The 13,751-nt window shown below is 39.9% G+C and overlaps 1 protein-coding gene across 4 annotated transcripts in view; it reads right to left on the bottom strand.

Moving 5' to 3' along the window:
- The window catches only part of brip1 (BRCA1 interacting helicase 1), a 48,472-nt gene extending 34,759 nt beyond the window's left edge, over positions 1-13,713 (bottom strand). Inside the window, exons 1-6 of one of the 4 annotated variants that reach the window (XM_078246915.1) lie at positions 13,060-13,713; positions 12,588-12,693; positions 11,579-11,690; positions 10,596-10,817; positions 9,334-9,482; positions 6,477-6,620 (exon numbers count right to left, since the gene is read on the bottom strand). In XM_078246915.1, the coding sequence (XP_078103041.1) occupies positions 6,477-6,620; positions 9,334-9,482; positions 10,596-10,817; positions 11,579-11,690; positions 12,588-12,680 (720 nt within the window). In that variant the 5' untranslated portion in view covers positions 12,681-12,693; positions 13,060-13,713. The remainder of the gene's footprint in view (positions 1-6,476; positions 6,621-9,333; positions 9,483-10,595; positions 10,818-11,578; positions 11,691-12,587; positions 12,694-13,059) is intronic. The other 3 variants (XM_078246913.1, XM_078246916.1, XM_078246912.1) reach the window with 3 other exon arrangements.
- Between the last annotated feature and the right edge of the window lie 38 nt (positions 13,714-13,751).

The raw sequence follows: 13,751 nt of genomic DNA, 5'->3' as shown, positions 1-13,751 counted from the left end.
AGATGGTTTGTGTTAGTTGAAAGAAAATATCAGTAGAAAACTGCACTTTAAAATGTAACTTTTTTTTAAAGTGATGCCTTTTATATTCAATTCAATGTTTAATTTGTTCAATAAAATAATGTTGGAAATGATTTCCTTTCATTTGTTTTAAATTCAACAAGTAATTTGCAGAACTGAGTCCACTTTAATATCTGTTTATTTATCGCAAGTAATATTGTTATTGCGATATTCAACGTTATCGCATATTCTCCTCATATTGTGCAACCCTAAATGGAAGTTTAATGAAATTAAAGTATAAATAAAGTAGGAACATTGGTGACGCAATCCCAGTGTATTATGATACAAAAAGCTCCCGACTCATCACTATTGTCCACTGCCTGAATAGGCTCTGTGATAGAATGTGTTGTATACTCTGCAGAATTGTATCTGTATAGAATCTGTAGTACAGAATCTGCATCCATACATAAGGTGTCCTGTCACGCTGTACTAGATGACCTTTTTGAGTGAAAGATGATAGGCCACCATTGTGGCGGCTGACAAAATCTATAATTGGCCATCCAGTGACGTGGCAGATCCCCCCCACAGGTGAAGTGTAGCCGGCAATGCTTATGAAACTGATCCTGCTTATGTGTTGAGCTCTTTTAAGTGGTGTACTCTTTGACTATTCAGTGGCTCACATACACCATCCAATCACAGACTTCTCATATCCAGTATTGGAACTGTAATATCATTTTCTAGTCTAAAATACATCATTATCAATATTATCAGTAGTAGCAGTAACTTATCTATATATTTACATGTATCCAGCACAAATATAAAAAGGTGATTTACAAAAGGTAAATATAGTAACACATAAGGGTTAATGTATTTCCATTTTCATATTAATGTGTGTCCGTTTTGAATTTTGAAAAAAAACAAAAGACATTTTTTTTCCCCCTTACTCTCACTTTACATTACTGAAAGCATTTTTTTTTTTTTACTACCATTTTATTTGTTAAATAGGCTTAGGCAAACAGGCTTTAGTGTAAACAACAGTAATCAATGCCTTCTTGTAGAAAGAAACCATACTTTGACTGCGCAGAGACATAAAACACACGAAATTCAGTTTAAACTGATCCGCTCCTTTTAAAAATGTAAATGTAAATTCAGTGAAAATACTTACAGTAAACTAATATATTAACAGGGTAGCAGCAAGATCTTGCTGAATACTATATACATCTTAAAAAGCAATATTAAAATCAAATGTTAAGAGTCCATTCTGCATCCTTCTGGCAACCAGTGGATAGATGATTCACAGACGTCACAACAGGGTTTCTGCAGGTTTCACCAAGTCAAATTTAAGACCTTTTTAAAGACCATTATGAATGAAATTTAAGACCTTTATCACAACATCAACCAAGCTCTAAATTCAGTTTTAATCATGCCAAGTCTCGCTAAACTTGCACTTCCCCATAGCTGAAGAATAAAATCAGTTTTATGTCTGTGGTACAATCCCAAAGATTGGCTGCAGTATAAGTTGCATGTTGGTTTCATTTGTAGTCGTAATACAGCGAAATTATATTTGGACTATCGAAAGAAAAAACTACAACACCACGGAATATTAAAGAGCACTAGAGGTAGTGTTCCATGGACATAGGGAAATTAAGACCTGTTTAAAATGATTTAAGACCTAGAACACAAAAGAACTGCAAATGTAAGACTTTTTAAAGGCCTAAAATATTGATTTTGAAATTTTAGACATTAAGACTTTTTAAGACCCTGCGGAAAACAAGGAACAAGGATATTCATTTGGTAACGCTTTACATTAAAATATAAATGACTGAATCATTTGAAGGACAGAGTGATCTTGAGTGTGATTTATAAGTAGAGAGACTAAATGAGTTAAGATGAAATTATTAGCTTTTTCAAGGAGCAGCAGACAAAAGTGAGGCTGATCTTTATCTTTCCCTAGCTGCTTAGGAGTTAGGACTCCAAAAGATCGAAACAGGAGGGTTTCAGGTTTGATGTTATTCGAATATCTAAAATTGAATAATCAAATACTTAAGGTGCTCTAAGCGATGTTGGGTGACGTTACTTCTTGTTGAAGTTCAAAATATTTTCAAACAAAACAGAGGCTAGCTCGCCCCTCCCTCCTCCTCATCCCGTCCCCTCTCCCTCCCTCCCGTGATTCTGCTGATTTGGATGGAAAATCTACAGTCTCCCAATTTGTGTCATCTTAAATAAACTGTGCTTAAAGCTATATTATGTGGCATATAAATTGACATTAAATGTCTTAAAAGCCAACTATAACTATGTTATATATTTTGTTAAGTTGTGTATTACAACATCCTAAATGTTTCCAACAAGAATCAAACTCAGAGAAATCTGTAATGTTTTCAAAGCTAACGTTATGAAGCACCCAAAGCCAGATCCATGCAGCGTAGTTGCAGCTAGCTGGCTAACCTCGTCAAAAAGTCTGTCTTTTGTTATTGTTGTTATTTAAGACCTCTAGTGGCCCAAAACTACATATTGTATGTTTAAAGCAAAAAGAAAATTAAAAGTTAAACTCATAAGTAACTCCAAAAACAAACAAAATATTCAAATAAAATGAATTTTGGGACAGCCCTACTTTAGACGTTTGTAAAATGTAAAAATAAAATTTTTTTTAAAAAAAGTGTCCCCTTTCTTCAGTTTTTACCATATTTTTGTTAATATTGAATAAGCATAACTCACAAGCGTGGCAAACAAACGTCTCCCTAAATCCTCAACAAATTACCTGAATGATTCCGAGTAAAAATGAATGGTATGTGTTGTCACGCATTGCAACTTATGATGCAGCTCAGAAGGTACCACTTCTGATGACAGATGAGTAGCTCGAGTTACCCGGTGGCTCAGATTTTCCAAGCATGTTTGCCCATCAAATATTACAATGTGTGATGGAGTGCAGGCCAAGGACAGCCCTTAGAGAGCCGTCTTTTAGAGTTAAGAGGGATAACGAGCCCTGAGCCCATGTGAAAAATAAACAGAGGTGCTGCAGGGCCCCAACACCAGTTCAGGTTACCTTTCTCCTCTGGAACAGTTACGCTCCGCAGCCTGGGCCCTGAGCCCGATCACCTTACCTGCTACTGCCACATTAAATAGAGCCATCCAAATATCCTGCCCCAAGATGGCTAATAATTACTTATTCATTGGCAGGTGGGTGGGGGGTGGAGGTGTGGGTTGGGGCAGTGTAGAAGGGCTTGCTGATGAATAGGGGCCCTTGTCAAAAGCTGCAGCAGGAAACAGCTGACACAGGAGTATCCTTTTACGCGCCTGCCTCCCGAGATGCCAGGACAACAAGGTTTCAAGCCTGGCCCCACAGCCCAGAGCAGACACCCCCTAGAAAGGAATGTAGATAACTGGCAAAAGGGGCAAACGGGACGCCAGCTCTGCTCGCAACAAGAACATACCGGTTCTTTCAGCACAGACAATTCCACTGGTGTTGCTCCTTGGGTGCCACTAGCAATGAGAATTCCCTCGCTTTGTCTTGAAAACAAATGTTAAGTGAGGGAATTGTTTTCTTATTAACACACATTTACAGGTACACTGTACAGGACAGGTGTACTACGTTTTTGTTTTTAGGTTTCCTAAGCTTCTTCAAGTATACTAAGTTTACTAAGTACAGGTTTACTAAGTTTCCTTGGTATACCTACACTACCAGGTGTAGGTGAACCAGGTGTAAGTGTATGCAATGGCTAAAGCTTTCTTGAATTGACAGAACAGAGGTCAGTGGTGTTACTGAACACCTCCGAATATTCACAGGTAGGCTTCTGTTGCTGTATTCCCTGCCAACACCTGAGAGATGGAAATCTCACACTCCAAGGGGCCAGTCAGAGGGCACTGAGGGGCCGCAGGCAGTGGATCACTTAGGTATCACTGGCGCCTTCACTGGATGCCAATTTGCTCCTCATTCCACAGCTTTCGAGGGCTTGGAATTCATTCCAATAAGGGTGGGCTTCAATAGCCAATACCTCGGAAGACATGACACCAAACACCCCCTCCCAATATGACCACACTCCGCAGGTAAGGGGGCCCTGGCAAATATCTGCCCTCCAAAGCACCTGTTTATCCCTCGGGCGCAGTAACCAGCGGGTGAACCCCATTCAATATTTATCCCCGTGGCTTTCACAGATCAACGGTCCAGGCGAGGCAAACCCTCTTAATTAAAACTGGAGCTTGCTTCAAAGGGCCCCATTCAGGCCGTCAGTCAGCGCTCGCGGGACAAAGGAGCCGGGGTCATGTAGCTGCAGGGAAACCAGAGACGGACATGCTTTTTCGACTTCACTTTCCCTCCTCCTCTTTTTCCACCTCCAACCATCCACAGCTCTAAATCCAAGCCACACACCTGTGGCAAGGTAAAACACAGTTGTGAGAGTTCAACCATTCCTGAGATCTGCATTCTGAACAGCGTGTCCAATAATTATGATTATTTAGGAAGATAGATTATTCAAATGATCCAAAAACAGCCTCTAGATACCTTTAAGAAGATTGTGTTACTTGATGCATCTAGATTGATTGGGTCAGACTGCAGCAATGCATCTCTGAAACACTCTCAGTTGTCCGTTTATTTGCCCCACCCAACTTCACCTAATGCAGTCTGATAAACAGCCCTGTAATAAATCTAGAGCCTAAATCTAGAACAACTAGCCAATTAATTGAGGATCAACAGAAAGTAATCAGCAACTATTTTGATACTTGATTAATCGTTTCAGTCATTTCTCAAGCAGAGATGCCGAACATTAGCAGCTTTTCAAATGTGAGGATTTGATGCTTTCTATTGTAATATACGATAGTAAACTAACTAACTATCTTTGGGGTTTTAGATTGATGGTCGGATGAAGCATGAAATGTCATTATCATTTGGAAATGACCATTTCTTTTATATTTTGTGACATTTTATAGACCAAAAAATGTATCTGTTAAAATATTCGTCAGAGTAATCTACTAATAATAATTCTAAGTTAAATTCCGGATGTACTTTTGTTGTTGTTGGTGTTGATCCAATCCACTCAGACCCATCTCTTAATGAATAATCTGCAGATCATTTGACTTCATGTAAAAGAAATCAAAATGATATAAATAAAAACATCTGAACAGTTAAAAAATAAAAAAAATCTAATAACAGCTGTTAAAACACACACACACACACTTCTTAAGGTAATATATAGTGTAGTATACCGTTTCAATCAACCTCGCATTTATTTACTTAGTTTTCTGTTAAAACAAACATACCCGTTTGTAAAATATGATCTGCAATGTCCACATTTGTCTCATTCTAAGCCTATACATCGTAGAGACTTTAACCACAGTGTTTGTCAATTTGGTGGAGTATACTGCCGCCCAGTGGTGTTAGTGAATGGTAATATTGACCCCAATGCTGACATAGTGATAAAATAAAAATAAAATAAGTGGTCTAGAAATAGCTATAACCTACTCGACCAACAACATCCATGAGAGGGTTAACCAATCTGTGTTTCTGTGGGCCCTTTATGACACCGACTGGTAAAACAGACCTTTCCCAAAGGGGATTAATAAAGTAATTCTTCTTTTACGACAGACATCTCATAGCAGGACAAGCACACGTGTAACTTATGACAATAAGGGCGGCTCCATTTCATTTAAATGTCTTGGTGAACTGTACAAGCGAGCCAGCATGCACATTGGACCTTTTTTTTTTTTTTTTTTTTTTTTTTACAGCAGATATTTTTACATCAAGTTTGATGTCATTGCAGTAAAACCACAGGTGTAACTAATAACATTCATGATGACTGCATTTTATTGAGGAGTCCAATTTACCTAGCCTTGATGTTGCGAATGCTGGCTCACAGGAATGGCTTTACTGAGACATTTTACTGAACTCATTTACAAAATGAGTTACACATGTGCTTTTACTGCTACAACAACTCAAAATGTCTGCCCTGGAAGGTCTATTCAATACTTTGATTTGTTTGGTATTGATTCTCCAAATCCATGATTCGATTTTAAAAAGGAATGAAAACGTTTTTTCTTTTTTGTTGTTGTTGTTGTTGTTGTTTTCAATACTGTAGATAATTTACGGTTTGGTAACCGTAAATTGTCTGTGGTTGTTATACCACAAACAACCGTAAATTGTCTGTTTGTGGTATATACCGCTGCAACCAAGTGGCAATCTCCGGTGGTGAAAAATGAAGACAGAGTGCCCACTTAAGGGTTGGCTCCAAAAGGGAGTCAATCCCTATAGACCCCTATGTTAAAATGCCCAACTTTACAGCAGAATTAAACATGTTTACAGCCTGGTACAAAAAAGAAAAGAAAAACGGTTGTGGTCTCTGGTCTATACCCCTTCATGACAACTGTGCATATTTTACTGTTAGATGTCAAAATGTCTTCTGAAACATGCCTATCCAAATGTATCCCCCATGTATCAGTTAAGCCATATTACTGGTGTAACTCAGCATCTACGTCTGCAGTGTACTCACACAGCATGAGGAGGACCAACCCGCTGCTTGGCTGTTTGGCTCTGCGGACCTCCAACTCGGAGGACCTGATGGCTCACGTTCCAGTCCCAGCGCGTCATCATCTATGAATATCACTCCCCGCTCCAGACGCGGCCTTTTACAGCTCTGAGGAACAAACACAGGAACTTTACTCCACTGAGCTGCACATTAACATTACTCAACCACCAATATCTGAACCCGTCGATCGCCGTTGCCCCCCCTGCCTCTGGGGGGCAACGGCCAATATTTCTGGGGTTCCGGTGTAGCCAGTGGATAGGGGCAAGACTTATCTTTGGGCACCCGGATAGCTCAGTTGGTAGGGCGGGCGCACAGATATAGAGGTTTACTCCTTGACGCAGCGGGCCCGGGTTCGATTCCGACCTGCGGCCCTTTGCTGCATGTCATTTCCCCCCCCTTCATGTCTTCAGCTGTCCTGTTAAAAATAAAGGCTGAAAATGCCCCAAAAAATAATCTTTAAAAAAGAAAAGACTTCCTCTTCCGCGGGCCGGTCATTGTTTACTGTCCGATTAGAAACCAGATCCAGGTCCAGACGACATTGATGCTAAGCTCCTTAAACACATATCTGCATATGCAGATACTTTTTTTTTTTTTTTTATGATTTTTTTTGGGCCTTTATTTGATAGGACAGCTTAGGCAAGGGGGGTTGGGGGGGGGGGAGAAATCAGAATCAGAAATACTTTAATAATCCCAAGGGGAAATTATTATTGTTACAAACTCCAGATATACAAACAACATATATTATACAGACAACATATATATTAAAAACTAATTTACAGTAGATATATATAAAATATCAAATGTACAGTATAAATGTGCAAAGAGTGCAAAAAAAAATGATTGTCTATGTTTGAGAAGATTACAGAGAGGGGGTGTGTTGTGAATGACATGCAGCAAAGGGGTGCAGGGCGGAACCGAACCTGCGGCCACTGCAGCAAGGACCGAGCCTCTGTACATGGGGGCACCCATGCAGATACATTTTCTAAAACGCTAATCAGAAGCTAAATTGACGTCTGAAGACAGCTATTGGAAGTATTTTGATTAAACATTTTTTGGTTTGGAAACTATTTATACTATACATTGACCCATTTAGCCCACATGTTGTATTATGCAACATTTAGCTTGGGTCTAACTGCATACAATTCAGATTTGTCAGGAGATACTACACTAGGGGGGTCCCCGACTAAGAATGTACATTGTCGAATCAGAATCATCAAGTCTTGCCTTTCATTGACTACGTTTACATGCACATAATATTCTGGTTTTTGCCCTTATTCCGAAAAAGACTAGGCTGTTTACATGGTTAATGAAAGTGAATATTCCACTAATATTCCCGTTTACGTGTAGCCGTTCAAAACAGGATTTTTTTCAAAGTTTACCCGCGGCGGCAGACATGTTAGACCGTGCAAACACAGCGTCCCTCTTTCATTCCTTCAACCAGCTTCTTGAAAAGGTCGCCGTAGCGATGTTTGAGCATATTCAAAAACCTGTTGATACCCAAGTCTTTGATCATGTTTAAAAGTAGCGGTGCTTCTCCTTCTTTTAGGGTCTCCAGTCCTGCAAACTGTTGGCTGGTTGGTTTGTGTACAGCAACCATAGCAACGCACGGAGCTGACCATAAGCGTGCGGTGAAAACCCCGATTGAGACGCATATTCCGAACGCGCCGTTTACATGTCCAAACAATGCCTCTGAAACCCGAATAATACCGGAATATCCCACGTCTTAATCGGAAAATGCTATATTCGGAAAAAGGCCTTATTCCGAATATCCAGTCGGAATATGTGGTTTACATGACCTGTATCAAATTCGGAATATCGTCATATTCGGAATTCACAACTTGCATCTTACTTTGGATCATCTTTTACTATTTCAAACTGCAACCCCACTTTAGATTTTCTTTTCCCAGACATTTTCAGTTCAAAAGGTTTAAAAACTCTGCCGCCAAGATGCTCCTTCATCGGTCACGGATCGTGGAAAGTGAAACTTAACTGTCATGGGGCGGTTAGATTTATTTACTCACTTTTAAAAGACTTCTTTCTTTTCACATTTTTATTTACAGCATTATATGTTGATATTTACTTACTGGGAGAAAACAGATAGTTCTATGTCAAATCAGACATCGAGCACCCCCATATAGCCAAAATGGCATGATCCTCGTCTCATAAGGGCTCTGTGAAGATTCGCCTGAGATTGGCAGTCGCATCAGGCTCCTTTGATCGAAGCATCCAATATTATCATGAGATTATTTTTGGGGCATTTTCAGCCTTTATTTTTGATAGGGCAGCTGAAGACATGGGGGGGGGGATGACATGCAGCAATGGGCCGCAGGGCGGAGTCGAACCCGCGGCCGCTGCGTCGAGGAGTAAACCTCTATACATGGGCGCCGCTCTACCAACTGAGCTATCCGGGCGCCCAGCATCAAAAATTTTACTATTCGGGGTCACCCCCATACTCCACATAAGTTATTTTGACAAAGATTTAAGATATTTCTATTTTGTATTTGTCAATTATGTCCAAATGTAATGTTTAATGAGAGAATGATTGATCTGGCATAGCACCTCACCTCTTGCATTCCCTTAACTTAAAATGGTCTGTCACTGACATAATTAAGGTGCAACTTTCACAATATGAAAACATTAAGTTTGCTAATTAGGGAATCACTCTACCGCACAGTGCAGAAGTAATACTAAATATTGGAATTCCACTGCTTTTTGGCTTGTGAAACCAGTCTTTTCAGCCAAAAAGTTACATATTCACCCTTTAAATTTGGTATACAGTACATTCAGTATAAATGTACAACAGTTTATACAAAGCATCTACCTTGTGTTCGGCAGCAGTGCGAAGGCGTTTCTTATCGGGCTGGAAATCGTCGTCCTTCTCGCGGCCAGAGCTGAGGAGAGACTGGAACTTCTGAGACAGACGAGAGGCTATAGACTGTTCCTTGGGCTGCGACTCCTCAGGTAACGGCACTAAAACACAAAAAATGTTGATGATACAGTAACGGAAATTAATTTTATGGTAAGATTAAAGACCAGCAAAAACATATTGCTTGAGGTACAAGATTAAGACCAGCTGCGTAATGCTAAAGACAAAAGAGAGACAAAAATCCAACACTGGTCGATCCAACTTTTTCCAGTTGAACCTCACTCAGAGCTATGTGTGTGTGACAAAATAATCAAAGTAGCTTTGACTTTGTACATCTACGTGTTGTTGTCTCTGTACTCTGTGCCTATGCAATAAAGTTAAATCTAATCAATAGCAACAACACAGGAACAGACAATAGTGTTACTATATTCTCAGAAAGGCTTGCTGCAAAGCAAATCACTCCGCCCAAGTAGCAGAGCTTCGCCTTCGGAGAATATAGATCCCAGTTTGTTTACGGTTAGAAGATGGCTGTGTCTCATGTTACGTTGTTTTTTGTACACGCTGTGACTCTACAAATCACAACGTGTAAATAGGAACATGTTGCCGTTATTTTGTCACTTATTCGGAGCAGTAGGCTAGTTGGAACCAGTTACCTACAGGTTCTGTGCTAGGCTAAGCTACCGGTGGAACCGTCAGACAGCGTTACAACACGCACGGACACGAGAAGGGTATGTATCGACTTGTCTTACTCTGGGGGTTACGGTGAATAAGCTAAAATCCCAATAAGTCGGCGTGTTCCTTTAATCGTTTGAATCATTTTTTTATTTAAAAAGAATAAGATTTCTCTGATTCCAGCTTGTTAAATGTGAATATCTTCTAGTTTCTTCTCTCCTTTGTGACAGTAAACTGAATATCTTTGAGTTTTGGACAAAACAAGACATTTGAGGACGTCATCTTAGGCTTTGGGAAACACTGATCCACATTTTTCACCATGTTTTGACATTTTTATAGATCAAACAACTAATCGATTAATCGAGAAAATAATCGACGGATTCTGAAAATGATCGTTGGTTGCAGCCCTAGAATCCAGTAAAACAAAACCAAAAAAAAATAAAAAATCCATGTCTCTCTATTTTAAATTGTGCTTCGGGGGAGACAGGCAAAAAGAACAGTTATGCATGTTTCAAATGCTACCACAAATAAAATGAAGGACTTACTATGTTCAAGTGCTGGAGGTAGCGGCTGTGACGTGTCTTTGCAGGGTGACACGGTGAGGTCCACAACAGCTGGTGTGGCTGCTGTTGTAGCCGTTTTACTGCTGGCATTGTTGTGGCACACACACTGACAGGGGGTGGTGACATCTGACTTCTTATAGTCTCCACACTTTTTATCTGACTGGCTCTTGTTCTCCACAAGGCTTCCTCCATCTTGTAGTTTAGCTGCCATCACACAATAAAACACAGATATAACTATCAGGGCCATTGACTCTCCGTCAGTACATGCCATAGGCCTTATCGACATAACAAAGATATTTACAAACAAGAAGGTAGTGAGAAAGAAACACATTTGCAATGTGGTTACGGTTAACAAACAGTTGAAGGTGCAGTAGGTAAGACTTATAAAACTAACTGTCATATTTGCTGAAACTGACCCTATGTTCCAGTAGAACTACATGAAGCAGGTCATTTAAAACAAAATCCAGCTCCTCTGGCTCCACCTACAACCTGTAGTGCAATTTGCAAAAATCCACCACTCCCTGTTCAGATGCACCAATCAGGGCCAGGGGGGGGGTGTCTAACTGCCTGTCAATCACTGCTCATGCACACGCATTCATTCTAACTTGTGGGGGGAGGGGCTTAGGAGACCGTTTTGGGCTTTAGCGGAAAGGGGGGAGGGACTGAGAAGTTGTAAATGTTCAAACTGTTTGGCTAAGTCCTGGATCTTCACAATCCTACCTACGGCACCTTTAACTGCTTAAAGACCAGGAAACCACAAATTTAAAGTGCCAGTATACCACACCATTACAACAACACAAAAACACACAACATGGAAAACACCCAAGTGACACTGCGTGCAAAAGACAATTCTGCTCTAATTTATCTGTGCACCAACGCTTTTTCATCTGTTTATGGACACAAGTAGGCCTACATGCCTATACAATTGTTTTCTGTTTCTTTGTTCTCAGTCAGAGCAGACATACCAAACTGAGCCTGCTGCCATCCCAGAGCCGAGCACAGCAAAGCCAAGCTCTTTCCACTTCCTGTGGGACTCTCCAGCAAACAGTGGTTCCCATAGTTCAGCCCTCGTACGATCTGCAGATAAGGTACAGACACAATCACTAAATGACAAATTCACACATAGTATTACACGATTTCAAGTAGGGGTGTGCAAAAAATAAATCGATTCACATTCGTATCGCGATTCAAGCTCTACCGAGTCAAAAATCAATTCATAGAATTATTTAATAAATATTATAAATTATAAATAATTTTTTTTTTCTTTTCAATTTTTTTTTCATATTATTATTATTTCTTTTGTATGTCTACTGCAATCCCATGGGAAAAGTAACTACATTTACATACTGTGAATCATTTTTTTTTAAATAGAGAATCGTTTCTGAATCAAAAATTGATATCGAATTGAATCGTGACATTTTCTGAATCGTGCACCCCTAATTTAATTAACTTCAAGTACTAGTGGGGTGTTTTCATTCTGAGGGTATTTGTACCTTTTTCATGCATCATTTTAAAAGACAACAACAACAACACAGTCCAAGGCATAAACGGGTTGTGTACTCTACTCACCAATTATATATGAGCTATCATATTTACCTTCAGTAACTAGGGGTTTGACTCAGGTTCTACATACTGCATCAATCTGTGCCATTAGACAGCAAAGCATGATTTTAGATCTACTGACATTAATAGGCCATCTGGGGCTTTTCTGTGTGGAGTTTGCATGCTCTCCCTGTGTTTGCGCAGGACTCTTCCACTTGTCCAAAGCACAAAGACATGCAGGTTAGGTGAATTGAAAACTTGCCTGTGGGTGTGTGTTGTATTGTGTGTGTGAATGGTTGTTTGCCTAATCTACCTTAGTATTATTTGTATGGCAACCCAATAATCCCCTTTCAATTATAGCAGGTCCACATGCTATGCAAGTCCACTCAACATTAACTGGTTAGTTTATCAAGTGGTGAAGGGTTTACTCACTGAATTCATCATAGCCAGCTGGGATGGGTATGCCTTGCAAGGGAAGTTGATCTTCACACCTCCAATGGTGTACTCCACTGAGGATGTAGCCATGTTCCTGTCCCTGCTCCACAGAAATATCAAAAAATAAACATGTGATACGTATAAAACGGGTAGCTCAAATAAAGCAATCTGATTGATTCATAGATGTGATATAAAAACCATATACAACGGCTATGACATCTAATTTCTTTGTAAAATAAGTGTTACTCCGCTCTGAGAAAGAAAACACGTTAGACTAACAAACTGATAGCTGTTGCTATGGAGGGAAGCTATTGATCTGCACACACAGTACCTGCCTGGTTTAAAATCGGCAAAGTATCTCTCTAAGTTTACGAATATTTCACCGCTTGCTTTAGCATGCCCTTTCCGACAGGGAAACCGAAGCAGTTATCTCTTCAACGCAAACTCCATTGACAAAAAGTAATTTTACCTGTCAGAACACGAGAGTTGTACTGCCGCTGCCTCGATCTGTTAGTTGCTGGTCTAGTTTGTTTGTGTGTCTTTCTTTAGCGTTAAGTTAAAGAAATGTGCTAGCTGCTAGGGTAGGCCGAACAAACGCCCCTTAGCTGTGATACAATCACAACATATCACGGAATGAAGTGAGCTATTGCTTAAATATTATACAGACACATGTTCGTTCAGTGTAACGTTAATGTGACTAAAGCCATTGTCACTTACAGCAACATATTAACTCACAAGCTAAGGTACTGTAACACATTATGTTAACTAGCTAGCTAACACACTTAAGTAAAATACTGTTAAGAATTTGCCGACAGTTTAACGGACGTCATTTTTCACCTGTTGGCTGTCTGTGTAAGTTGTCACCTAACAAAGAGTTGAGAGACAGCTGTAACGTTAAGCTTAACTGACTGCCTAGAAAGAGCTAGCTAATGCTAAGTTGGCCACCGTTACTTTGATTCATTACTGGTATTCATATCCCATGGTTAAACTGGTGACCAGTAACGTTACTGTCAAAATGTTCTGACAATATAGCTAAGCGACCAATTTAGCGAGCACAAGCTGTTTAGGTGCCCCCTGCTCTCCCCATGATTATTCCCGCTCTCAAAAATCACATTTGAGTACTTGAAAGGAAGCTAGTCATATTACACGTTAGGTGTTCCT

The sequence above is a fragment of the Sander vitreus genome, chromosome 3 (assembly GCF_031162955.1).
Source record: "Sander vitreus isolate 19-12246 chromosome 3, sanVit1, whole genome shotgun sequence".
NCBI classification, from domain to species: Eukaryota; Metazoa; Chordata; class Actinopteri; order Perciformes; family Percidae; genus Sander; species Sander vitreus.
The sequence above is the reverse complement of the archived record's forward strand: the minus strand, read 5'-3'. Positions and strand labels throughout refer to the sequence as shown.